Genomic DNA, 24,125 nt, shown 5'->3' on the forward strand with positions numbered 1-24,125 from the left:
GGAAAGAAAAAAAATCAGAAACCCTCGGGTGAAGGAGTCAGGACTATGCAACAAACCCAAGATCCAAAATGAAACAGTATGTCCTCTAGCTTCTAGCCATGACATGGCCGGGCTGACCCAGCCCTGCCGGTGAGAGCAAGGTCCCATCAGATCCACCAGGGACCTAACATGAGGCGGAAGTGGGAGAGGGCTTGGGATTCAGAGGGGACGTGAGGACAGAAGGCTGTAGAGAGGGAGCCCCCTAGTGGCATCCACCTGACTTTGCACAGCTCCCTTCCGTGTCAGAATGGGTATCTGGGGCAGACGTCCCAGGTGACCACACACAACCCCAGCTGGCTGGGGAGGCGCATGTTAGAGCTCCTCAATGTCCTGAGGAGACAGGGAAGGTCCCCTTGGAGCCAGAATCAGCCCCCAGGATAGGGAACAGAAGGGAGGCAGAAGGTCCTGGGAGGTGAAGTAGAGCCCAGTCATGTCACCAGCTGTTTGCTCAGGTCCAGCCTTGGGCACACTGTGTGTCCAGGAGGGGACAAGAGCCCTGCACTGATCCCTTCCCGGGAACTGGCACTGGGACCTGGCCCCTGGCCTGGCTGGGAGCCAGTGGGGCCAGCAGGGGCCTGGCCCAGGAGCACCTGAGTCAACACCAAGAAGACAGACAGGCCCAGCCTGGCAGCTGTGTTGGGTGACGTTACCCAAGACATGGTGTTAGGCGGAATGAGAAGAGGACAGCTGACCGGCTCACCCAGGGCCCGAGAGGACATGGGATCCAGACTGAGGAGCCCCAGACCCAATGCAGGTCCTGCTGTGAGGGTGAGGGTGGGGTAGGGTGGGGAGTGCAATCCCCTCTTCCTGGAGCTGGTGACTCACGAGTAACCCAGACAGACCGGGGCCTGCTCTCAGGAGCACCACCTAGTCATTGGGCCGACATCCAGTCAACGAATAAACAAGAAATATTGAACAAAACCAAGAAATATTTATATCTCCTCTCTTCTCGGAGTTCCTGGGGCACACTTGCTTCAAGGCTGAGCCTAACCAGGAGAGGGGAGATGATCTGGGGGGTGGCTCTCCAGGCCCCTCTCCTGAGAAGGGCAGGGGCTGGTTCTGGCCCCACGGGGATTCCTGGGCTGCCCCCTCGACAAAGCCTGGGATGGCCTCTGAAGGCCTCATCTCCCTGACCCTCCTAGCAGGTGGGGGTCTGTCACACACCTGAGTGACAGGGCTCTACCCCTCCCAGGCTTCGCTGCAGATTGGGACAGCGCCCTCTCCTGGCCCAGGGAGGAAATCCCACATCAACACTGATGGGCTCCTGGGGACAGAGACAGAAAAGGAGTCACCACTTGGTGCACAGAGAGTGAAGACAGTTCTGCCTCCGGCCAGGCTGCCTCCTGCTCCACGCAGGACCCCCTAGACCCCGCAGATGTGTCTCCCCAAAAGAGAAGCAGGCTACAGCTAGCTATCCTGCTGTCCTCATGCCCCCTTATCTCTCCCTCCCTCACACTTGATGCCCCTCAGCATCTACCTCTGGAGAACCTCAGAAACAGATGGGTCCGTCCCTTTTTATTCTAGGGAGACCCTCTCTTATTTGAAGAAACCGTCCTCCTCAGGCCATCGGAAGACCCTGTGGGTCGCCCTGTGGGCATTAATTGGATTTAGATGCGTCCCTAACTGTACAGCAGCCTGGGAGACATGTCTGTCTTCCAAAGTGGCTGTATCAATTTTGTGTTCCCACCAGCAACGAATGAGAGTTCAACTTAGTTTTTCGTATCGAAAAATTTGTACATACCCTATAGACTGTTGTGAGAATGAAATGAGTTAATATATCAGGTGCTTAGAACCATACCTGGCATAGAGGAAGCACTATGCATATGCTAGGTGCTGGCGTCATATTATTATTTTCTGAATTCACCCGGCTGGACTTTGAGATGAAGAAACTGCCAATTCCTGAGATCCCAGCATGAGAACTGAGCCAACATGACCACTTTACTTTCCCGTCTCCAGCCTGATCCTGGGACAGCCCAGCCATCCTCCTCACCCACGGTTCCTCTTCAGCAATGGTTTCAACAGAACGTTATTTCCGAGAGATGTTAGTGGACTGTATTTGTAAGAGGATTTTATGATCACAGACTTTTGGAAAAGTGAAATTGTTTTCTTGTTGCAAGACCTTTCAATGACTTTGTGCTGAAATGCATCAGGAATGTGTAAGAGGAAATATAGTAGGCAGCATTGTGCAAAGTTACTTAACCACGGAACCCTGGTTTGGGGGGATTTCATAAGAGACTTGTGAGATGCTGTCCCATGGTCGCTAGGGCCTAGCTGGATCTTGGCAGTTCCCTTGGATGCTTCTTTTCGTAAGATCCCCTCATCAGACATCCATCTTCTCAGGTGGAGTCTTCTTCAGTAAAATGGCATTCCTTTCAGCATCTGTCCCTGCCATGTGCGAACGGGGGGCGCTGGTGAGATGCGACCTCACTGTCTAAGTTGCCCAGGTACCCATCTCCAGGTTAGAAAATGGCACGAAGTCCTGGGTCCTCACTGGATGTTTACTGAATAAAGCAGGTATGTGAAAATGAAGGTAACTTGAGGTGCCTAAAGCAATGCTTATTTGCGATATATGTCAATATGACCCCAGACCCCTGCCTCCCTGTTCCCATCAACCCCATTCTCAGTCTCCAGGCTGAGCAGCCCCTCTCTGCGTCCTTCACGGGTGTCTCCCTTTCTCTCCACCCTCAGGATGTCTCCCCCTTTCTGGGTCTGCGGCCAGGTGCAAAGCCACGTATCCAGATCATCTGCCTACAAAGGAGGCCTGTTTTCTTCTTAATGTAAGAACTGGATCATGGTTTGAAGAGGAATTTGCACGCTGCCTGTCGTTCTCAGTCTGATTATGCCACTGCCCTGGACAGCTGGGAACAGGAGAAATGGTTCTGTCATTTCATAACCAGACTACTTGGCAAAGGAAAAATAGCTTCACGATAATTATAAAAACAACGGACTTTCATTAGAAAGGAGCATAAGAGGAAATTCTTGAAAATCACCAGAACCAAACTTTAACCTATATCATGTTGTTGGATATTTGACTTGTTGACAAATTAAAAACAATATCTTCATATAAATCTTTATTTACAAATTTTGGCACATCTTTCTAATCATCCCTTAGGATAACTTATCTCTGGGTGCAATGCTTTAATCAAATGGGCTTCATGTTTTTACAGGTTTTTAAACCTTGAGAAGGTCCCCAGGAAACTCCCCCAGCAAAGTAAGAGGGACCCATTTCCTGAAGTGTTCCCGACACTGAGGACCTTCCACTTTTATATCCTTTGTGAAGTTGTAGGTTAAAAAATGCATCTCAGTTTTTAAAAGAATAATCACTTTGTTTTTATAGAATTGGTACAATCTTTAAAAAATTGAAGCAATTAAAGAAAAGAACAGGGCCGGCCCGGTGGCTCAGGAGGTTGGAGCTCCGTGCTCCTAACACCGAAGGCTGCCGGTTCGATTCCCACATGGGCCAGTGGGCTCTCAACCACAAGGTTGCCAGTTCAATTCCTCGAGTCCCGCAAGGGATGGTGGGCTCCGTCCCCTGCAACTAAGATTGAACACGGCACCTTGAGCTGAGCTGCCTCTGAGCTCCTGGATGGCTCAGTTGGTTGGAGCGCGTCCTCTCAACCACAAGGTTGCCGGTTCAACTCCCGCAAGGGATGGTGGGTTGCGCCCCCTGCAACTAGCAACGGCAACTGGACCTGGAGCTGAGCTGCGCCCTCCACAACTAAGACTGAAAGGACAACAACTTGACTTGGAAAAAAGTCCTGGAAGTACATGCTGCTCCCCAATAAAGTCCTGTTCCCATTCCCCAATAAAATCTTTAAAAAAACAAACAAAAAAAACCAAAAAAACCCAGAGAAGTAGAAAAATGTCCTAAATCAAATCATCTGGAAATAATCATAGTTTCGTTTGAACATTGTTCCAGAAATCTGTTTGGAAAAGCAGGTTCAAAGGACAGGCAGATGGAAAGATGTCTAGGGTGTGGGTCAGGATGGAGGCCTAGACCTACTTGCCTACTTGTCAAGACACCTCCAAACTCTCAAAAACAACAGGGAGATATTTACAAAGAGAATAATTCTTTAAGAAAGCTGGGCCTCAGAGATATGGTGGAGTCTCTCAAAGGAGGGAGGAAGATGGTGTCCTATTAATGGGGATAGAGGCCTCAGTGTTGCTGGGAGCAGGAGTTCTGGGGACTTCAGGTAGGGTACAGTCTCTTGTTGAAGTGTTCCAGTCTATGGTGTTTGTTACAGCAGCCCATGCTGACTAATACACCAGGTAACGAGTACACGTGCCACGGCAGCCTTGGGGAATCACAACCTGTATCCCCTGCCTCCCTCAGTTTCCCACTTGGGTAGAATTCATTTTCTTTTCAACACTTGCACGAATAGAATTTGAATTACATAAAAGATTAGACAAAATGTGTGGTTAGGTGTCCTGGTTTTCCAAGAAAAGGATTGAGTTTCTTTGGGGAAAAGTGGAGATAAATGCTTAGCTTAGAGCTCAGCATCCAATTAAGAATTGGAATGAGTGAGTCAGTGAATGAGGGGGAGAGCACTGAGAGTTTCAGAAACGCAAAGCCAAATTGCCCCCCCCCCCCCTTAATGTGGGCCTTCTGCCTGGCAGCAGCCTCTCAAGGGAAAAACACAAAGGCCAGCAAAGGCCACAAAGGTCACGCCCGTCCCCCAACCAGCAGGCTTTTTCCTCTGATTTCTGGGGCCCCAGGGATCAGATGAAGCCATGTGAAGGAGCCAGCTCCCCCACTTTGCCCTGGGAGTCTCAGCCAGGCCAGGCTTACCCTGAGACCCGAACCAGTAACACAGTTCCATCCTCCAAGGTGGGCTGAGGGCTTCCCAAATAGGGTGGCAGGGAGGCTTGGCCAGATGAGTGGGCAGGGAATGGAGCCCCTCCTGTCTGCTATGCCTCAGGATGCCCAAACTCCACACTCAGAGGGCAGGGAGCTCAGGGAAGCCAGCCCTGACCACCCCCCCACCCCATCCCCAAAACCAAACCAGCCAGGCCAGGGCCTGCCTGTGCTGGAAGAAGGGCCCATTGTTTGGGGCTCCTGGCAGAATGAGGTCTGGGGCACGCCCATGGAGGAGATTATGACCTTGTAAACGTCCAGTAAATCCCCTCATGGGGAGCTCTGATCCCAACGGACAAAGGGCCTGTGTTGAGTCTCCCTCAGGCTCAGGGCCAGCACTGAGCCAGAGTGACCTAGGAGGAGGGTCTCCTATAGGCTCGAGGCCTCCTACGCAGGTGTGCACGAGCTTATGCAGGTGTGTGGAGGGCATGTGCAAGCTCCTGTGCATGGCGGTAGTGAGTAAGTGTGTGTGTGTGTGTGTGTGTATCATGGTGCATTTGTGGGCCAGCATATGTGTGTGAACGTGCATCCCTTATAATTATGTTCACAGCTCTATGAAAATGTGCCTCATGTGTGCTTTCGGGCAAGTTCAGTTATCCCCTCTTTGCTCAGGCCAGAAACCTGTCTCTTCTTCCAACTCCCACCCCAGGTGGGGCTTCCTGGAGTCCACGCCCAGACACACTCTCTGGGCGCCAAACCCTGCCAGCTTGGAGCTGGAAAGAAAATGCCTGAATTGGCAGCAAAACTCGCAAAAACTGGGGCAGAAACACAAGCCCCTTTGTGCAACGTGCCAGCCCCTGCCTCCCAGAGCTGTGCTGTGAGGTCCTAGGCCTCTTCCACCTCCTTTCAGGAGGAGGTTTCTGGAGCCTGGGGGATGGGAGGCCTGAGCATCAAGGAGCCTTTCCAGGGAAACCACTGCAGAGTCAGAAGAAAGGGCACAGTTTTCAGCATAGAGCACCTCTCTGTTGTGTTTGTTAAATGGAATGCCCTTCCTGACCTCCCAGCCCGTGTGTCCAGCACCCTGGACAGGGCTGCAACTGTTCCCAGGAAGAGGGATCACCAGGGGTCTGCTGACTTTGTGAGTGAAGGGCCAGAGAGTACACAGTTTAGGTTTCCTAACTTTTAAAGTCTCTGTCACAAGGACTTAGCTCCGCCTGTAGTTGAAAGCAGCCCCAGAATATATGCAAATGAGTAACACTTTATTGGTGGGTGATAGCACTGGAATTTCATAGAATGTTCCTGTGACACAAAATACTATTCTTTTTTTTTGGGTATTTCCTAACCATTTAAAAAAATGTAAAAAGTGTTCTTAGCTCATGGGCTGTGCAGAAACAGGCAGAGGGCCAGCTTCGGCTGCAGACCATCGTCACTAACCCCTGCCCTTGGTACCTGCTGTAGATAATGGAGGTGCCAGCTAACAGGGCCTCCACCCCATTCTCCAGTCCTTCCAGCACTGCCATCCTGATGAAACCAGTGTTCCCAGCTCCTGGTGAGTCAGCACTCCCAGAGCAAGTCTGTGCACACATGAGGCCATTCTTTGCAGACTTGTAGGCAAATGGGACATTCTAAGCCCTCGTGTCTCCAGTGGCCTGTGTCCTTGGGCAATGTGTCAGTGCGGCAGGAGTGTTTCATTCCTTCTTCACACCTGTGTAGTATTCCACTGTATGGATGACAGCATCATTTATGTAACGGGTCACCTCTAGACGGACAAGTCTTGTTGTTTTTAATCTGTGATTTCAAAGGATGCTGCAAAGAAAAACCTTGTATACCTGTCCACGTGGCATAAAGTCTTTGGTGTTCAGACCCTTAGCTGGAGAAGCATCTTGTTAAATTCTCATAACACCCTGTGAGTAGTTTCTACCATTATCCACATATATCAGATGAAATACTCGAGGCACACAGAGGTGACATACGCTCCCTAAATCGCATGACTAGCAAGTAGAGAAGAAAGGACTTGGACCTGATCTGGCTCCAGAACCCACACCCCCATTCAGCCCCTATCTTGACTCCCTGTGGCTCTTCTCAATGGTTGGGGAGACCCCTGTGGACAGCCTTAGCTCCGGCCCTTCGCAGAAAGCCTGAACTTGCCACACTAGTAGGGTCCCCAGAACCCTTAAGAATTACACCATTACCTTCCAAATAAAATCTGACCCCTTGGCCTGGCCACAGGTGCCTTTGGAAGGACTGGCCTGGAGGCTCACCTGTCTCCAATGCTCTGTGCCTCCTGTCATTGCACCTTTGCTGTTGGTCATCCTACAGCCCATTAAGGCTAGTTTATCCTTAGCTACTCCCAGACCTGACACAGAGGAAAGATCACAGACATCTTCCAAGTGACAGCCCGTGGAAGCCCTGGGATATGTCTTCCACCTCGCACCAGACACATAGAACTGGATCGTCCATTCCAGCTCTGAGGGGGAGCTGGGAACTTGACCTGGGCTCCTGGAAGCCCACAGGACTCCAGGCTCTGCCCAGGCCTGAATGAGGTCTTGAACTCAATTGTGAACAAGACAGGATTCCTGCGCCCCATGAACCTTCTGTGGACATTTGACCTACATCCCCCCATGCGGTTGAAACCCGTTTGGCCAACCTGAGAAGGGCTCTCAGCCAACATCCCCCACCTATGAAGTCAAGATTTAGTTCAGGTGCTGAGGAGAGAGACCCAGAGGTGACAGTGAAATCCCTGTCACTGTCTCGTTTTGTTTGTGTAGGCCCTGGGTCCAAGAAAACAAGCACAGCATGTCCGGGAGCCGCCCCTAGGATGGCTCCGGTGATTCCCCCAGGAAGAACCCCCGCCGACCAGCTCCTTCCTGTCCCCCTGGTGGCCCCTGCTCCTTCCTTCTGGATGGGGGCCCACAGGGCTTGGGAGAGTATAAAGGGCCAGGTGAAGGGCACCCAGGTGCAAGACTCCCAGTGCCAGGACTGGGTGACAAGATTTTCCTGGCCAGGTAGGTGGTGCTCCCCTCTCATGGATGGGGCCCAACAAAGTCAGGCAGGGCCCCTCTCTGAGAGCCAGGTGGCCTATCCCTTCTCTCCAGGAGCCTTGGGACTCACCAGCCAGAAGTCATGCTGCTGTGGCTGACCCTCACCCTCCTCTGGAGTACCACCTGCTGGGCACAGCGTAAGTCTGGCTGGGTCTGCCTCTCTCCAGCCCATCCCCCTGGTGGCCACCCTCAGCCCCTCCAACGAGGAGACCAGAGTCTAGGCTCAGTCCTTGTCACAGACTAACTCTAGTCTCCGGACCGTCCCGTCTGCCTGGAGGGGCTGCATCGAGTCTGGGCAAAGATAACCTGTATATTACTGTGCGTGTGTGGTTTTTTTCATCTTCTTCTTTTATCCATCTAGTGATGTATGGGAATGGAGGAGGAACGTATTTCAGTAGCCCTGTAGATGAAGACAATGATATAACTGGGATTCGGGTGTCTGTGGGTCCTATAGGCATATTTAAGAGGTGAGTAGGACCAGGGCATGGCCCTATCCCTGTGACCCAATTCATTCCACAGTCTTGGGAACTTGGGGAGCGGGGTCACCGCCTCTTCTCCAACATCTTCACTAGGCTCGTGATGACACTTTGAGGCCACTTGAGTCCTTGGAGTCAGGCAGCCACCAGCCATCACCTTTCCATGTGTCCCTTTTCCTCAGCCACCTCCTCTCCTGCGTGCTCACCTCACTTCTTTCTGTCTCCACCTGCAAGTCCAGTCATTGCTTTCTGGATTGACCTCAAAAGGGGGGGGGGGTGATGTTTCTCCCTACTTTCTCCTTTCAACCCAAACCCAACTCAACCAAAACCGGCCTTTCAGTCCGAGAATGCCTGATGGGAAAATCAGGGAGGAAGGTCAGGTTCAAGGAGGAAAGGAAATGAAGGTCAGTGGACCCCTGATTGAACACAAATCGCCAAAAGTGTGTACAGGCAGAAAGACCAGGGACATTCCCCTAATGTGGGCTTGATGTCCTTGCTCAAAGCCTGGGGCAAATCTTTGCTCTGCACTTAAGGGGTCCCTGGGACCTGGTAGACCGAATGGGGCAGAGAAGCTGGCATTACGGGGGACGAGTTGCGGGCAGGGGAGGTGGCAGCGGAGGCTCTAGGACAGGCACCGAGGACACACAGATGAGTCCAGATGGGTGGAGTGAGTGGAAACCCCCTCCCCCAATAAGTGTGGGAGCTCACCTGCTTCTCAGAACTGCAACCTGATCCACTTGGAGTGACCTGGGCTCAGAAAGCCCAAGCTTGGCCAGGGGACAGCTCCCCACTCTGAACAATCATGACAGCTGGCGCCGCCTGAGGGTCATGGTGACCGGGCTCTGTGCAGAACTCTCCATACGGAGACCTCAGTGCCTGCTCCCAACCATAACTCCCACTTTGCAGATGAAGAAACTGAGGCCCAGAGAGGCTGGATAACAAGCCCAAGACCACAGAGTCCGAAAGCGGCAGAGCAGGGGTTTGACACCAGTATGTGTCTCAGGAACCCCAAGCCATGTGCTCAGGGACTTGTATTGCAGTGACAGGGTCACTCTCCTTCCCAGTGACTGGGGGGGGGAGGGGAGAGGTGATGCAGGGGTAGAGGACCTGGGGAGTGGTGAGTCACCCTGGATCTGGGGTATTCAAAGTTCCCCCTTTGTCCCAGTATTCAGGTGAAACATGGATCCAACTGGAGCGAAATATATGGTGTCCCAGGCGGGCAAACGCAGGAATTCCTCCTGTGGCCGGAAGAACACATTATAGGGGTGTACGGCATGCACAGGATTTACCTCCGGTACCTGGTCCTATACACCGACATTGGGCGCTGGGCTGCATTTGGGAAAGAAGATGGCCGCAGCTTCGTCGTCTACCCTGAGCAGCCCGAAAAGGTGCTCACAGGAATCTTTGGCCAGTCTCAGGGCCTCGGCCTCACGGGCATTGGTTTTAAGTGGGATTATCCTCGAAACGAGCTTGGAGTTCAGCAGTAATCAAATAAATAACCCGAAGAAAGGTTGAGTGCTCCTGGGTCCCCAGGGATGGGGAGTGGGGTCACCTTGCTGAGGACGTCTGGCTAGTGGTGGGCTGACGGCACTGAGGGGGACCCTGAATCAGAATCCAATAAATAAACCTTCTGCAGGAACAGTGCTTCCAGGTGTGGTTCTTGATCTGGGGTACAACCAAAGCCCTCTGAGTGTTGAGGGCTGAGCCCTCTGGGGTGGAGCTCAGAGAACCAAGCTGCAGGACGAGACAGGAGGTGGGTCTGACCCTCCAAGCCCTGGTGATTGTGCTGAGAATGCAGGACCTGCCCATGCAGACCTGGGCCGATCCCACAATCGTTGAGGATTCCTGGCTCTCGGGATGCCCTGCCCCCGACTCCCTACCCCAAGACCAGCCAGCGTGGCCCAGGCTCAGTTCCTGACTTCCCTGATTACGCAAGGGGCTTCAGGGAAGTCACTCCTTCATTCATTCACCTATTCACTCACACATTCAGCACATATTTGCCAAAATCCATGTCAGGCTCTCCTGAGCACTGGGGATATAAAGAAGCCACGTGTCCAGATGAAGGGCTCCCCATGGGGGATGAACGCAGAAGAAGGTGATAACAGATGGTTGCGGCATCTGTGTTAATTGGGATCCATGCAGGGCGTTGTGCACAGGCACCTTCCCAGAGGTGGGGTGATGGCGGTGTGCTTCAGGGAAACCTTCCTGGAGGAGGCAGTGTCTGAACTAAGTCCTAAAGGCTGAGTGAGAACTGGCCAGGTGGAGATAAGGGGAAGAGGACATGCTAGGCAGAGGGATCCACATAGACAAAGGTGAAAGCCAGAGATAGCCAAGGGCAGCGCTCCTCCAAGTGTGGTAAATTGTTAGAGCAGCAATGGGAAACTAATGCAGACCCCCGACCTTGCACGTTCTTTGTATCCCCTGTCCCAATCCTGGAATCCCACATGAGCGTTTGCCAAGGTCTGAGTCCCAGAATCCTCCAGGGTCAAGGCTTCCAAACATTTTGCACCACAATCCTCAGGAAGAAACACATTCTATGTTGTGATACAGGGCATGCCCGCATCGATCCATCTGCAATAGCCAAACAGCCAAGCGCCAGGCCCCAGCCCACGCGGATTCCCTAATCACAGCAGCCCTATTAGGACAGGACTTCCATTATCACCATTTGCAAAAGGAGAAAATGGAGGCTCGGAGAGCAGTGGCTCTAAGGCACACAGTATGTGACAGAGTTGGGGTTTAACTTGAGGTGTCTGGCTGTAGAGTCTGGGTTCTGAACCCCAGACCAAGGCAAAGATTTCCCAACCAATCCTCATCTTCCTGCATGAGATATAAGCTGACATTTTTCTCTTCTTTGCTTTAATTTTAAATGCTGGTGGAGAACCACTTTGGGGTTTCAGTCCGGAGGCTGTGGGGAAAATTCAGAGAATCCATGAACTTAGATGGGGGAAAATTACTTCTTTATTTCCGCTGTCTTCTGCTGGAAATTGTTTTCATTCAAGTATGAATGTAACCTTGCACACAGTGCCTGTGACTTTGTCATATCAATTACGAGTATTGTCCCATATATCTTGGAATGTATACTCATAACTATGTCAAAAATATGGATGTTTTCATACTTGTCTTTAAAAAAAAAAAGATTTTATTGGGGAAGGGGAACAGGACTTTTATTTTGGAACAGTGTGTACTTCCAGGACTTTTTTCCAAGTTGTTGTCCTTTCAATCTTAGTTCTGGGGGGGTCCGTTCAGCTTCAAGTTGTTGTCCTTTCAGTCTTAGTTACAGAGGGCGCAGCTCAGCTCCAGGTCCAGTTGCCATTGCTAGGTGCAGGGGGCACAGCCCACCATCCCTTGCGGGAGTCGAACCGGCAACCTTGTGGTTGAGAGGACGCGCTACAACCAACTGAGCCATCCAGGAGCTCAGCACAGCTCAGCTCAAGGTGCCGTGTTCAATCTTAGTTTCAGGGGGCAGAGCCCACCATCCCTTGTGGGATTCGCGGAATTGAACTGGCAACCTTGTGGTTGAGAGCCCACTGGCCCATGTGGGAATCAAACCAGCAGACTTCAGAGTTAGGAGCACAGAGCTCTAACCACCTGAGCCACTGGGCCGGCCCCAGACTTGTCTTTTAATGTGTCAATAATAAAAGCACAGGAATTTATAGAACACAGGTAAGAAACATTTTGACAAGCGTGTCTGAGGTTGCTTCGCAGGACCCCCTTTTCTTCCCGCGTGGGGGAGAAGCTGCTGGAGTGGGCTGGGGTCTTCCCGTCCCACTTTTGCATCTGCTCTGTGTTGCCTGAGGGCCAGTGCTGTTGCAGAATTGTCTTGCCCTTCACTTGCTAAAATAAAAATCTGTTTTCAGTCCTCAGGGGATTCTTGACCCCTTTCACCGGCTCCCACCTTTCTTGGGGCTGATGACTGCAAGGAGAGACCGTGTCTCCCCATATCTCCTGGTGTGGCAACAAGGAGAGTCAGAAATGGGACAACGTTCACTTGAAAAGTGACAGCAGTGATCCGCGTAGCACTCACTGTCTTGTGATGGGGAGCAGATCGGATGAGGGGAGGAGGGAGAGGAGGAGGGGCGGACAATGGCGCCAGCTCAGGGCTGCTGTGTGGACTAATGTGAGACGGTCGGTGGGACAGTCAATCCTTATTTGTGGGACGGTTCTCCATCCACAAATTCCTCCATGGTTCCCGCAGCAAACACAGCGTGGCACCACGGAGTCAGGCGTTGGCTGAGACGCCCCACCTAGTCTCAGGACCTGGGTGTCATCGGGACGCATCCTCCCGCAGTGTGCGGGCCCAGGGTCAGAGCTAGGGGCAAGAGAGCTTGGGGGCGCCCGGACCCACTCCCTTTGGTGACAAGGACCACGCCGGTTCACGGGTGTGAGGAACATTTATTCAACACGGGCATTCAGGGTCGCTCTGGCCTTGTCAGGGGGTACCCGCGGAGTCACCTGGCGTCCCGGCCTCGCCAGGTGAACGAGCACAGCTAGCCACGAGGATGCCGCGCGCGGTGCCACCTCGGACCGGCTCAGGAACCCGCCGGCGATCTCGCTGTGACTCCCTTCCCCTCGCTGGTCGCCGGCTCCCCTGTTACCGCGGCGGGCCCTTGGGCGGACGGCTTCTCTGGGGCAGATCCCCACTTGAAGCCGATCCCGGAGAGGCAGAAGAGCCCATGCTGGCCGTTGGCAGACAGGAGCTGCTGCCCGGCGGCGGGAGGGTGGGCGCTGAACCTCCCTCCCGCCGGGCGCCCGAAGGTGGCCTGGCGCCCCCTGCTGGTGCTCCAGCGCAAGTGTCGGACACAGGCGCGCGCGCTGCCGGCCACCGCGGTGATTCTCTCGCCCGACCGCAGTAGGAACTCCTGCGCGCGGCCGCCGGGCGCTCCGTACCGCGGGCTCCAACGCTCCCCAAACTTCAGCTGGATGCTGGGGCGGGAGGGAGGCGGACTCACTGGCCCGTCCCTGCCTGCCCAAGGTCTCCGTGCCCCGCTCCATGCCTTGTCCCAGCTCTGCCCGCCCCACGTCTAGGAAGTCCTTTCTACCGTCTGCCCATTTGCTGGCCTGCACTGGCAGCCCGCTTCTCCCGTGGGCGTGGACAGTTCTTTCCCTTCTGTACCAACCGTCCAGCCCCTGGGCTGCGGCTGGGACTTCTCCCGATTCATTACATGCACTTCTGTCTCGGGACAGGTGCTTTGCTCACTTGTCCTCTGACCAGTAGTCACAGCCGCTTCCTCCAAAAGGTGTTGGAGGCCTGTGGGGGCAGAGCCAGGAGAGCAGTTTCCAGGCTCTCGGCCTCAGGTGGAAAGGTGCCGGCTCGGGTAGTAGATGGCCATCAGCTGTGACTAGTTGGCCATAAGCTGTTAGCGATTAGCCATTGGCCACTGATATAACTGCCTTGGCAGAACTAGCAAGCGCAAATTGCAGTTAGCAAGGAGTGGGTGGGTTGGCAGAGAAGCAGACGGCACATTGTGGCTCCTGCTTCCTGTGTCTCCAACCTAGCCGCCAGCGACACTATAGTGGTATGACTCCCCTACCAATTTATGTTCACAGCTCTATGAAAATGTGCCTCATGTGTGCTTTCGGGCAAGTTCAGTTATCCCCTCGTTGCTCAGGCCAGAAACCTGTCTCTTCTTCCAACTCCCACCCCAGGTAGGGCTTCCTGGAGTCCTCGCCCAGACACACTCTCTGGGCGCCAAACCCTGCCAGCTTGGGGCTGGGAAGAAAATGCCTGAATTGGCAGCAAAACTCGCAAAAGTACCCTCCGGGTGGGCTGGGGCAGGACCACAAGCCCCTTTGTGCAACGTGCCAGCCCCTGCCTCCCAGAGCTGTGCTGTGAGGTCCTAGGCCTCTTCCACCTCCTTTCAGGAGGAGGTTTCTGGAGCCTGGGGGATGGGAGGCCTGAGCATCAAGGAGCCTTTCCAGGGAAACCACTGCAGAGTCAGAAGAAAGGGCACAGTTTTCAGCATAGAGCACCTCTCTGTTGTGTTTGTTAAATGGAACGCCCCTCCTGACCTCCAAGCCCCGTGTGTCCAGCACCATGGACAGGGCTGCGACTGTTCCCAGGAAGAGGGATCACCAGGGGTCGGCTGACTTTGTGAGTGAAGGGCCAGAGAGTACACAGTTTAGGTTTCCTAGGTTTTAAAGTCTCTGTCACTTGGACTTAGCTCCGCCTGTAGTTGAAAGCAGCCCCAGAATATATGCAAATGAGTAACACTTTATTGGTGGGTGATAGCACTGGAATTTCATAGAATGTTCCTGTGTCACAAAATACTATTCTTTTTTTTTTTTGAGTATTTCCTAACCATTTAAAAAAATGTAAAAAGTGTTCTTAGCTCATGGGCTGTGCAGAAACAGGCAGAGGGCCAGCTTCGGCTGCAGACCGTCGTCACTAACCCCTGCCCTTGGTACCTGCTGAATACAATGGAGGTGCCAGCTAACAGGGCCTCCACCCCATTCTCCAGTCCTTCCAGCACTGCCATCCTGATGAAACCAGTGTTCCCAGCTCCTGGTGAGTCAGCACTCCCAAAGCAAGTCTGTGTACACATGAGGCCATTCTTTGTAGCCTTGTAGGCAAATGAGGACATTCTAATCCATCGTGTCTCCAGTGGCCTGTGTCCTTGGGCAATGTGTCAGTGCGGCAGGAGTGTTTCATTCCTTCTTCACACCTCTGTAGTATTCCACTGTATGGATGACAGCATCATTTATGTAACGGGTCACCTCTAGACGGACAAGTCTTGTTGTTTTTAATCTGTGATTTCAAAGGATGCTGCAAAGAAAAACCTTGTATACCTGTCCACGTGGCATAAAGTCTTTGGTGTTCAGACCCTTAGCTGGAGAAGCATCTTGTTAAATTCTCATAACACCCTGTGAGTAGTTTCTACCATTATCCACATATATCAGATGAAATACTCGAGGCACATAGAGATGACATATGCTCCCCAAATCGCATGACTAGCAAGTAGAGAAGAAAGGACTTGGACCTGATCTGGCTCCAGCACCCACACCCCCATTCAGCCCCTATCTTGACACCCTGTGGCTCTTCTCATGGTTGGGGAGACCCCTGTGGACAGCCTTAGCTCCGGCCCTTCGCAGAAAGCCTGAACTTGCCACACCAGCAGGGTCCCCAGAACCCTTAAGAATTACACCGTTACCTTCCAAATAAAATCTGACCCCTTGGCCTGGCCACAGGTGCCTTTGGAAGGACTGGCCTGGAGGCTCACCTGTCTCCAATGCTCTGTGCCTCCTGTCATTGCACCTTTGCTGTTGGTCATCCTATAGCCCGTTAAGGCTAGTTCATCCTTAGCTACTCCCAGACCTGACACAGAGGAAAGATCACAGACATCTTCCAAGTGACAGCCCGTGGAAGCCCTGGGATATGTCTTCCACCTCGCACCAGACACACAGAACTGGATCGTCCATTCCGGCTCTGAGGGGAAGCTAGGAACTTGACCTGGGTTCCTGGAAGCCCACAGGACTCCAGGCTCTGCCCAGGCCTGAATGAGGTCTTGAACTCAATTGTGCACAAGACAGGATTCCTGCGCCCCATGAACCTTCTGTGGACATTTGACCTACATCCCCCCATGGGGTTGAAACCCATTTGGCCAACCTGAGAAGGGCTCTCAGCCAACATCCCCCACCTATGAAGTCAAGATTTAGTTCAGGTGCTGAGGAGAGAGACCCAGAGGTGACAGTGACATCCCTGTCACTGTCTCGTTTTGTTTGTGTAGGCCCTGGATCCAAGAAAACAAACACAGCATGTCCGGGAGCCGCCCCTAGGATGGCTCCGGGGATTCCCCCAGAAAGAACCCCCGCTGACCGCTCCTTCCTGTCCCCCTGGTGGCCCCTGCTCCTTCCTTCTGGATGGGGGCCCACAGGGCTTGGGAGAGTATAAAGGGCCAGGTGAAGGGCACCCAGGTGCAAGACTCCCTTTCCAGGACTGGGTGACAAGATTTTCCTGGCCAGGTAGGTGGTGCTCACCTCTCATGGATGGGGCCCAACAAGGTCAGGCAGGGCCCCTCTCTGAGAGTCAGGTGGCCTATCCCTTCTCTCCAGGAGCCTTGGGACTCACCAGCCAGACGCCATGCTGCTGTGGCTGACCCTCACCCTCCTCTGGAGTACCACCTGCTGGGCACAGCGTAAGTCTGGCTGGGTCTGCCTCTCTCCAGCCCATCCCCCTGGTGGCCACCCTCAGCCCCTCCAACGAGGAGACCAGAGTCTAGGCTCAGTCCTTGTCACAGACTAACTCTAGTCTCCGGACCGTCCCGTCTGCCTGGAGGGGCTGCATCGAGTCTGGGCAAAGATAACCTGTATAATACTGTGTGTGTGTTGTTTTTTTCATATTCTTCTTTTATCCATCTAGAGATGTCGGGGAATGGAGGAGGAACGTATTTCAGTAGCCCTGTAGATGAAGACAGTGATATAACTGGGATTCGGTTGTCTGTGGGTGCTTTAGGCTTATTTAGAAGGTGAGTACAAGCAGGGCACGGCCCTATCCCTGTGACCCAATTCATTCCACAGTCTTGGGAACTTGGGGAGGGGGGTCCCCGCCTCTTCTCCAACATCTTCACTAGGCTCTTGATGACTCTTTGAGGCCACTTGAGTCCTTGGAGTCAGGCAGCCACCAGCCATCACCTTTCCATGTGTCCCTTTTCCTCAGCCACCTCCTCTCCTGCGTGCTAACCTCACTTCTTTCTGTCTCCACCTGCAAGTCCAGTCATTGCTTTCTGGACTGACCTCAAAAAGGCGGGGGGGTGATGTTTCTCCCTACTTTCTCCTTTCAACCCAAACCCAACTCAACCAAAACCGGCCTTTCAGTCTGAGAATGCCTGATGGGAAAATCAGGGGGGAAGGTCAGGGTCAAGGAGGAAAGGAAATGAAGGTCAGTGGACCCCTGATTGAACACAAGTCGCCAAAAGTGTGTACAGGCAGAAAGACCAGGGACATTCCCCTAATGTGGGGGTGATGTCCTTGCTCAAAGCCTGGGGCAAATCTTTGCTCTGCACTTAAGGGGTCCCTGGGACCTGGGAGGAGAATGGGGCAGAGAAGGTGGCACTACAGGGGATGAGTTGTGGGCAGGGGAGGTGGCGGCGGAGGCTCTAGGACAGGCACCGAGGACACACAGATGAGTCCAGATGGGTGGAGTGAGTGGAAACCCCCTCCCCCAATAAGTGTGGGAGCTCACCTGCTTCTCAGAACTGCAACCTGATCCACTTGGAGTGACTTGGGCTCAGAAAGCCCAAGCTTGGCCAGTGGACAGCTCCCCACTCTGAACAATCATGACAGCTGGCGCCGCCTGAGGGTCATGGTGACCAGGCTCTGTGCAGAACTCTCCTTACGGAGACCTCAGGGCCTGCTCCCAACCATAACTCCCACTTTTCAGATGAAGAAACTGAGGCCCAGAGAGGCTGGATAACAAGCCCAAGACCACAGAGTCCGAAAGCGGCAGAGCAGGGGTTTGACACCAGTATGTGTCTCAGGAACCCCAAGCCATGTGCTCAGGGACTTGTATTGCAGTGACAGGGTCACTCTCCTTGCCAGTGACTGGGGGGAGGGGGGAGAGGTGATGCAGGGGTAGAGGACCTGGGGCGTGGTGAGTCACCCTGGATCTGGAGTATTCAAAGTTCCCCCTTTGTCCCAGTATCCAGGTGAAACATGGATCCAACTGGAGCGAAATATATGGTGTCTCAGGCGGGGAAATGCAGGAATTCCTCCTGTGGCCGGAAGAACACATTACAGAGGTGTTCGGCATGCACACTATTTTCCTCCAGTATCTGGTCCTATACACCGACACTGGGCGCAATGCGACCTTTGGGAAAGAAGGTGGCCGCAGCTTCGTTGTCCATCCCGAGCAGAACGAAAAGGTGCTCACAGGAATCTATGGCCAGTATGAGGGCCTCGGCCTCACGGGCATTGGTTTTAAGTGGGATTATCCTCGAGAAGAGCTTGGCGCTGAGCAGCAATCAGAGGGGATGAATGGTTGACTGCCCCTGGGTCCCCAGGGATGGGGAGTGGGGTCACCTTGCTGTATATGTCTGGCTAGTGGCGGGCTGACGGCACTGAGGTGGGACCCTGAATCGGAATCCAATAAATGAAGCTTCTGCAGGAACAGTGCTTCCAGGTGTGGTTCTTGGTCTGGGGTACAACCAAAGCCCTCTGAGTGTTGAGGGCTGAGCCCTCTGGGGTGGAGCTTATGGCGGACCAGCCGCCACGAGTCGATCAGTACCTAAATGGGGGAGTGGGAATGGATAAAAAGACACTCACACAAATGTTGATGCGGCCGGTCTTCAGTGATGCTGAAGCCCCGAGTTTATTTCCCATCACCAATATATACCGTTTTAGTACGTGCAGTTTAACAATGAAAATATGCATTACCTCAGCGAAAGTAGATCTTTAACTTTTACATAGAAACTATAGAATCACTGAAACTCCCAAAAGTAATTATCCCATGGCAGAATCTACCAATTATCCCGATAGCCATCAATCCTCAGTGTCCGGGAACTGGCCATTCTCACCACATTCCTCAGCAACTTGTAAACACTCTCCAGGCGCTGGCAAAAACATTGCCTTAGGAGCAGAAACAGGTTAAGCATTAACCGAGCCATTCTGTAAGACTGAGAGTTATCTGTAACCATGGCTCCCTACAGGAGCTCAGTGAACCAAGCTGCAGGACGAGACAGGAGGTGGGTCTGACCCTCCAAGTCCTGGTGATTCTGCTGAGAATGCAGGACCCGCCCATGCAGACCTGGGCCGATCCCACAATCCTTGAGGATTCCTGGCTCTCGGGATGCCCTGCCCCCGACTCCCTACCCCAAGACCAGCCAGCGGGCCTCTGCTGGCCCAGGCTCAGTTCCAGACTTCTCTGATTATGCAAGGGGCTTCAGGGAAGTCACTCCTTCATTCATTCACCCATTCACTCACCCACTCAGCACACATTTGCCAAAACCTCACCAATGCCAGGCTCTCCTGAGCACTGGGGATATAAAGAAGCCACGTGTCCAGCTGAAGGGCTCCCCATGGGGGACGAACGCAGAAGCAGATGATAACAGATGGTTGTGACATCTGTGTTAATTGGGATCCATGCAGGGCGTTGTGCACAGGCACCTTCCCAGAGGTGGGGTGGTGGAGGTGTGCTTCAGGGAAACCTTCCTGGAGGAGGCAGTGTCTGAACTAAGTCCTAAAGGCAGAGTGAGAACTGGCCAGGTGGAGATAAGGGGAAGAGGACATGCTAGGCAGAGGGATCCACATAGACAAAGGTGAAAGCCAGAGATAGCCAAGGGCAGCGCTCCTCCAAGTGTGGTAAATTGTTAGAGCAGCAACGGGAAACTAATGCAGACCCCCGACCTTGCACGTTCTTTGTATCCCCTGTCCCAAGCATGGAATCCCACATGAGCGTTTGCCAAGGTCTGAGTCCCAGAATCCTCCAGGGTCAAGGCTTCCAAACATTTTGCACCACAATCCTCAGGAAGAAACACATTCTACGTTGTGATACAGAGCATGCCCGCATCGATCCATCTGCAATAGCCAAACAGCCAAGCGCCAGGCCCCAGCCCCCGCAGCCTCCCTACTCACAGCAGCCCTATTAGGACAGGACTTCCATTATCACCATTTGCAAAAGGAGAAAACGGAGGCACGGAGAGCAGTGGCTCTAAGTCACACAATATGTGACAGAGTTGGGGTTTAACTTGAGGAGTCTGGCGGTAAAGTCTGGGTTCTGAACCCCAGACCAAGGCAAACATTTCTCAACCAATCCTCATCTTCCTGCATGAGATATAAGCTGACATTTTTCTCTTCTTTGCTTTAATTTTAAATGCTGGTGGAGAACCACTTTGGGGTTTCAGTCTGGAGGCTGTGGGGAACATTCAGAGAATCCATGAACTTAGATGGGGGAAAATTACTTCTTTATTTCCGCTGTCTTCTGCTGGAAATTGTTTTTATTCAAGTATGAATGTAACCTTGCACACAGTGCCTGTGACTTTGTCATATCAATTACGAGTATTGTCCCATATATCGTGGAATGTATACTCATAATTACGTCAAAGTTATGGATGTTTTCAGACTTGTCTTTTAATGTGTCAATAATAAAAGCACAGGAATTTATAGAACACAGGTAAGAAACATTTTGAGGAGCGTGTCTGAGGTTGCTTCGCAGGACCCCCATTCTTCCCGCGAGGGGGAGAAGCTGCTGGGGTGGGCTGGGGTCTTCCCGTCCCACTTTTGCATCTGCTCTGTGTTGCCTGAGGGCCAGTGCTGTTGCAGAATGGTCTTGCCCTTCACTTGCTAAAATAAAATCTCTTTTCAGTCCTCAGGGGATTCTTGACCCCTTTCACCGGCTCCCACCTTTCTTGGGGCTGCGACTGCGAGGAGAGACCGTGTCTCCCCATATCTCCTGGTGTGGCAACAAGGAGAGTCAGAAATGGGACAACGTTCACTTGAAAAGTGACAGCAGTGATCCGCGTAGCACTCACTGTCTTGTGATGGGGAGCAGATAGGACGAGGGGAGGAGGGAGAGGAAGAGGAGGAGGGAGAGGAAGAGGAGGGAGAGGAGGAGGGAGAGGAAGAGGAGGGAGAGGAGGAGGGAGAGGAGGAGGGAGAGGAAGAGGAGGGAGAGGAGGAGGGAGAGGAATAGGAGGGAGAGGAGGAGGGAGAGGAAGAGGAGGGAGAGGAGGAGGGAGAGGAGGAGGGAGAGGAGGGAGAGGAAGAGGAGGGAGAGGAGGAGGGAGAGGAAGAGGAGGGAGAGGAGGAGGGAGAGGAAGAGGAGGGAGAGGAAAAGGGAGAGGAAGAGGAGGGAGAGGAGGAGGGAGAGGAAGAGGAGGGAGAGGAGGAGGGAGAGGAGGAGGGAGAGGAGGAGGGAGAGGAAGAGGAGGGAGAGGAGGAGAGGCGGACAATGGCGCCAGCTCAGGGCTGCTGTGTGGACTAATGCGAGGCGGTCGGTGGGACAGTCAATCCTTATTTGTGGGACGCTTCTCCATCCACAAATGCCTCCATGGTTCCCGCAGCAAACACAGCGTGACACCACGGAGTCAGGCGTTGGCTGAGACGCGCCACCTAGTCTCAGGACCTGGGCGTCATCGGGACGCAATGCTCCCGCAGTGTGCGGGCCCAGGGTCAGAACTAGGGGCAAGAGAGCTTGGGGGCGCCCAGACCCACTCCCTTTGGTGACAAGGACCACGCCGGTTCACGGGTGTGAGGAACATTTATTCAACACGGGCATTCAGGGTCGCTCTGGCCTTGTCAGGGGGTACCCGCGGAGTCACCTGGTGTCCCGGCCTCGCCAGGTGAACGAGCACAGCTAGCCACGAGGATGCCGCGCGCGGTGCCACCTCGGACCGGCTCAGGAACCCGCCGGCGATCTCGCTGTGACTCCCTTCCCCTCGCTGGTCGCCGGCTCCCCTGTTACCGCGGCGGGCCCTTGGGCGGACGGCTTCTCTGGGGCAGATCCCCACTTGAAGCCGATCCCGGAGAGGCAGAAGAGCCCATGCTGGCCGTTGGCAGACAGGAGCTGCTGCCCGGCGGCGGGAGGGTGGGCGCTGAACCTCCCTCCCGCCGGGCGCCCGAGGGTGGCCTGGCGCCCCCTGCTGGTGCTCCAGCGCAAGTGTCGGACACAGGCGCGCGCGCTGCCGGCCACCGCGGTGATTCTCTCGCCCGACCGCAGTAGGAACTCCTGCGCGCGGCCGCCGGGCGCTCCGTACCGCGGGCTCCAATGCTCCCCAAGCTTCAGCTGGATGCTGGGGCGGGAGGGAGGCGGACTCACTGGCCCGTCCCTGCCTGCCCAAGGTCTCCGTGCCCCGCTCCATGCCTTGTCCCAGCTCTGCCCGCCCCACGTCTAGGAAGTTCTTTCTACCGTCTGCCCATTTGCTGGCCTGCACTGGCAGCCCGCTTCTCCCGCGGGCGTGGACAGTTCTTTCCCTTCTGTACCAACCGTCCAGCCCCTGGGCTGCGGCTGGGACTTCTCCCGATTCATTACATGCACTTCTGTCTCGGGACAGGTGCTTTGCTCACTTGTCCTCTGACCAGTGGTCACAGCCGCTTCCTCCAAAAGGTGTTGGAGGCCTGTGGGGGCAGAGCCAGGAGAGCAGTTTCCAGGCTCTCAGCCTCAGGTGGAAAGGTGCTGGCTCGGGTAGTAGATGGCCATCAGCTGTGACTAGTTGGCCATAAACTGTTAGAGATTAGCCATTGGCCACTGATATAACTGCCTTGGCTGAACTAGCAAGCGCGGATTGCAGTTAGCGAGGAGTGGGTTGGTTGGCAGAGAAGCAGACGGCAGATTGTGGCTCCTGCTTCCTGTGTCTCCAACCCAGCCGCCAGCGACACTATAGTGGTATGACTCCCCTACCAATTTATGTTCACAGCTCTATGAAAATGTGCCTCATGTGTGCTTTCGGGCAACTTCAGTTATCCCCTCTTTGCTCAGTCTAGAAAGCTGTCTCTTCTTCCAACTCCTACCCCAGGTAGGGCTTCCTGGAGTCCTCGCCCAGACACACTCTCTGGGCGCCATACCCTGCCAGCTTGGAGCTGGAAAGAAAATGCCTGAATTGGCAGCAAAACTTGCAAAAGTACCCTCCGGCTGGGCTGGGGCAGGACCACATGCCCCTTTGTGCAACGTGCCAGCCCCTGCCTCCCAGAGCTGTGCTGTGAGGTCCTAGGACTCTTCCACCTCCTTTCAGGAGGAGGTTTCTGGAGCCTGGGGGATGGGAGGCCTGAGCATCAAGGAGCCTTGTGGGGACAGAACCCCAAAAAGCAGTTTCCAGGCTCTCGGCCTCACATAGACAGGTGCCAGGCTCAGGTAGTAAATGGCCATCAACTGTGATTGCATGGCCATCAGCTGTGGCTAGTTGGCCATCAGCTGTAACCAGTGAGCCATTGGCCACTAATATAACTGCTGTGGCTACGCTCGCAGAGAGAAGAAGAGAGAATGGGGCTAGCAAGAAGATGGCGGCTGGGCTGGCAAGCGTGGATGGCGGTTTGTGGACAGTGTGGATCCAGCCTCCAGTGAGAGTATAGTGCCGCCAGAGAGAATATAGTGGTATGACTCCCTTACCTATGGCTCCGCGGGTGTTCCTTTTTGGCCTCACCATATCCTGCGTTCTTGTGTGGGGAGTGGGAGCAGAGACCCCGCCGGCTGCCCCGCAGGACAAATGCCGCAGCGAGCAGGGTCTCCCGCACGACAAGCCTTTCCAGGGAAACCAGTGCAGAGTCAGAAGAAAGGGCACAGTTTTCAGCACAGAGCACCTCTCTGTTGTGTTTGTTAAATGGAATGCCCGCAGGACTCCAGGCTCTGCCCAGGCCTGAATGAGGTCTTGAACTCAATTGTGCACAAGACAGGATTCCTGCGCCCCATGAACCTTCTGTGGACATTTGACCTACATCCCCCCCATGGGGTTGAAACCCATTTGGCCAACCTGAGAAGGGCTCTCAGCCAACATCCCCCACCTATGAAGTCAAGATTTAGTTCAGGTGCTGAGGAGAGAGACCCAGAGGTGACAGTGAAATCCCTGTCACTGTCTCATTTTGTTTGTACACAAACCTGGCCCTGGATCCAAGAAAACAAACACAGCATGTCCGGGAGCCTCCCCTAGGATGGCTCCGGGGATTCCCCCAGAAGAACCCCCGCCGACCAGCTCCTTCCTGTCCTCCTGGTGGCCCCTGCTCCTTCCTTCTGGATGGGGGCCCACAGGGCTTGGGAGAGTATAAAGGGCCAGGTGAAGGGCACCCAGGTGCAAGACTCCCAGTGCCAGGACTGGGTGACAAGATTTTCCTGGTCAGGTAGGTGGTGTTCCC

At 53.9% G+C, this 24,125-nt stretch overlaps 2 protein-coding genes and 1 long non-coding RNA gene across 3 annotated transcripts in view; 2 read left to right on the plus strand and 1 right to left on the minus strand.

Annotated features, from left to right (window-relative positions):
• LOC109439324 (uncharacterized) overlaps nt 1-24,125 on the minus strand; it is a 139,199-nt gene that overhangs the window by 67,413 nt on the left and 47,661 nt on the right. The gene's annotated exons all lie outside the window — the stretch shown is intronic.
• On the plus strand, nt 7,932-9,953 carry LOC148756848 (pancreatic adenocarcinoma up-regulated factor-like). The gene is made up of 3 exons (XM_088801490.1): nt 7,932-8,012; nt 8,237-8,342; nt 9,517-9,953. The coding sequence occupies exons 1-3, from the start codon at nt 7,958-7,960 to the stop codon at nt 9,836-9,838; spliced, it is 483 nt and encodes a 160-aa protein (XP_088657616.1). The 5' UTR covers nt 7,932-7,957; the 3' UTR covers nt 9,839-9,953.
• On the plus strand, nt 16,429-18,328 carry LOC148756849 (pancreatic adenocarcinoma up-regulated factor-like). Its single transcript, XM_088801497.1, has 3 exons — nt 16,429-16,483; nt 16,708-16,813; nt 17,986-18,328. The coding sequence occupies exons 1-3, from the start codon at nt 16,429-16,431 to the stop codon at nt 18,326-18,328; spliced, it is 504 nt and encodes a 167-aa protein (XP_088657623.1).

Source organism: Rhinolophus sinicus, chromosome 10 (genome assembly GCF_057876585.1).
Source record: "Rhinolophus sinicus isolate RSI-liver-muscle chromosome 10, RSI-T2T, whole genome shotgun sequence".
NCBI lineage: Eukaryota > Metazoa > Chordata > Mammalia > Chiroptera > Rhinolophidae > Rhinolophus > Rhinolophus sinicus.

What these genes read in the sequence shown, in the direction of transcription:
- LOC148756848 (XM_088801490.1), top strand. Translation starts at nt 7,958, where the DNA reads ATGCTGCTGTGGCTGACCCTCACCCTCCTCTGGAGTACCACCTGCTGG. An exon ending in TACCACCTGCTGGGCACAGC is followed by an intron (nt 8,013 to 8,236) that starts GTAAGTCTGGCT and finishes TTATCCATCTAG; the next exon opens with TGATGTATGGGAATGGAGGA. An exon ending in CCTATAGGCATATTTAAGAG is followed by an intron (nt 8,343 to 9,516) that starts GTGAGTAGGACC and finishes CCTTTGTCCCAG; the next exon opens with TATTCAGGTGAAACATGGAT.
- LOC148756849 (XM_088801497.1), top strand. Translation starts at nt 16,429, where the DNA reads ATGCTGCTGTGGCTGACCCTCACCCTCCTCTGGAGTACCACCTGCTGG. An exon ending in TACCACCTGCTGGGCACAGC is followed by an intron (nt 16,484 to 16,707) that starts GTAAGTCTGGCT and finishes TTATCCATCTAG; the next exon opens with AGATGTCGGGGAATGGAGGA. An exon ending in GCTTTAGGCTTATTTAGAAG is followed by an intron (nt 16,814 to 17,985) that starts GTGAGTACAAGC and finishes CCTTTGTCCCAG; the next exon opens with TATCCAGGTGAAACATGGAT.